This window comes from Mandrillus leucophaeus, unplaced genomic scaffold (assembly GCF_000951045.1).
Source record: "Mandrillus leucophaeus isolate KB7577 unplaced genomic scaffold, Mleu.le_1.0 Scaffold54, whole genome shotgun sequence".
NCBI lineage: Eukaryota > Metazoa > Chordata > Mammalia > Primates > Cercopithecidae > Mandrillus > Mandrillus leucophaeus.
Window position 1 is genome coordinate 365,606 of NW_012105808.1, and position 1,127 is coordinate 366,732.

At 68.3% G+C, this 1,127-nt stretch overlaps 1 protein-coding gene across 1 annotated transcript in view; it reads left to right on the forward strand.

Moving 5' to 3' along the window:
- MIDN (midnolin) overlaps nucleotides 1-1,127 on the forward strand; it is a 13,127-nt gene that overhangs the window by 3,136 nt on the left and 8,864 nt on the right. The window contains exons 2-3 of the mRNA XM_011997464.1: nucleotides 438-525; nucleotides 717-779. Coding sequence (XP_011852854.1) covers nucleotides 438-525; nucleotides 717-779 — 151 coding nt within the window. The remainder of the gene's footprint in view (nucleotides 1-437; nucleotides 526-716; nucleotides 780-1,127) is intronic.

Genomic DNA, 1,127 nt, shown 5'->3' on the forward strand with positions numbered 1-1,127 from the left:
GAGCCCGGCCCGGCGCAGCCCCCAGGGCCTCTTCTCGGGCCGAAGCCCGTGGCGCCCACAAAGACGAGCCAGGGCTAGAGTTGGGGAATTGGAGGCAGGGGCTGCTCTGGGGGCGCGGGGGGAAGGTGGCATAGAGCACACTGGGGCCCAGACGAGGGGAAAGTGCCTGGTTGGGGTGCAGAGGGGGTGCCAGAGTGCCAGAGTCCAGGGCGGGGTTTCCACTGGAGGGAAGGGGTCCGAATCGCCAGGATGGGGCTCCCAGTACCAGACAGAGACCTCTGCATGCGCTCAGGGCCCTGGATCTGGAAGCCGGGAAGGGTTGGGGGTGGGAACTTATCCGTCTCTCCCCACACAAGCACAGCCCTCCCCCGCGGCCTCTGCTTCCGCGGCCCTGTATCGTCTCCGCGGAGTCTCATGCTCTTCTTTCCTCCCCCCAGCCGGCTCAGTTCGGGGAAGCTGCAGGAGTTCGGCGTGGGTGATGGCAGCAAGCTGACCTTGGTACCCACCGTGGAAGCGGGCCTCATGGTAAATGGCCATGGGGCTGCGTGCCCCCCGAGGCCCCCGCACACAGGCAGTAGCCCCTCCCTCGGCACCTGTCCGCGCACACACACCACCTGGGGCCCCCACTCCGCCAGCCAGCAGGGCCCTCCCCACCCCATGCTCCAGCCTGCGATTCCGACCCCACACTCAGGCCCCTCTCCTGCCTCTCTTTGTAGTCTCAGGCCTCAAGGCCGGAGCAGTCTGTGATGCAAGCCCTCGAGAGTCTCACGGAGACGCAGGTAAGACCTCGCCAGCCCCTTCCTAACAGGGCAGCCCCGGGGGCAGGGTGCCTCGGCCACCGATGGTGCCTGGGAGTTGTCTGTGTCCCCAGGGGGCTGGGGGAGGGGAGGGGATGTGCCACTCTGCCTGGGTGCCAGCCTGGCCTGGCCTCCTCACCTCCTCTCCCCCAAGACTCACCACCTGACCCAGCGGGCTTTCTCTCCCACGGTGGCTGCCCTGGGGGAAGGAGACCTGGCTTTCACAAGACTGCCTGCGGGGTGACCTTGGCCCACCGGGCCTCATCCCTGCTAACACCCTGGCCTGCATCCCCCGCCCCCTCTGGCCCCCGCTGAGGAGCGCCCCCCCCC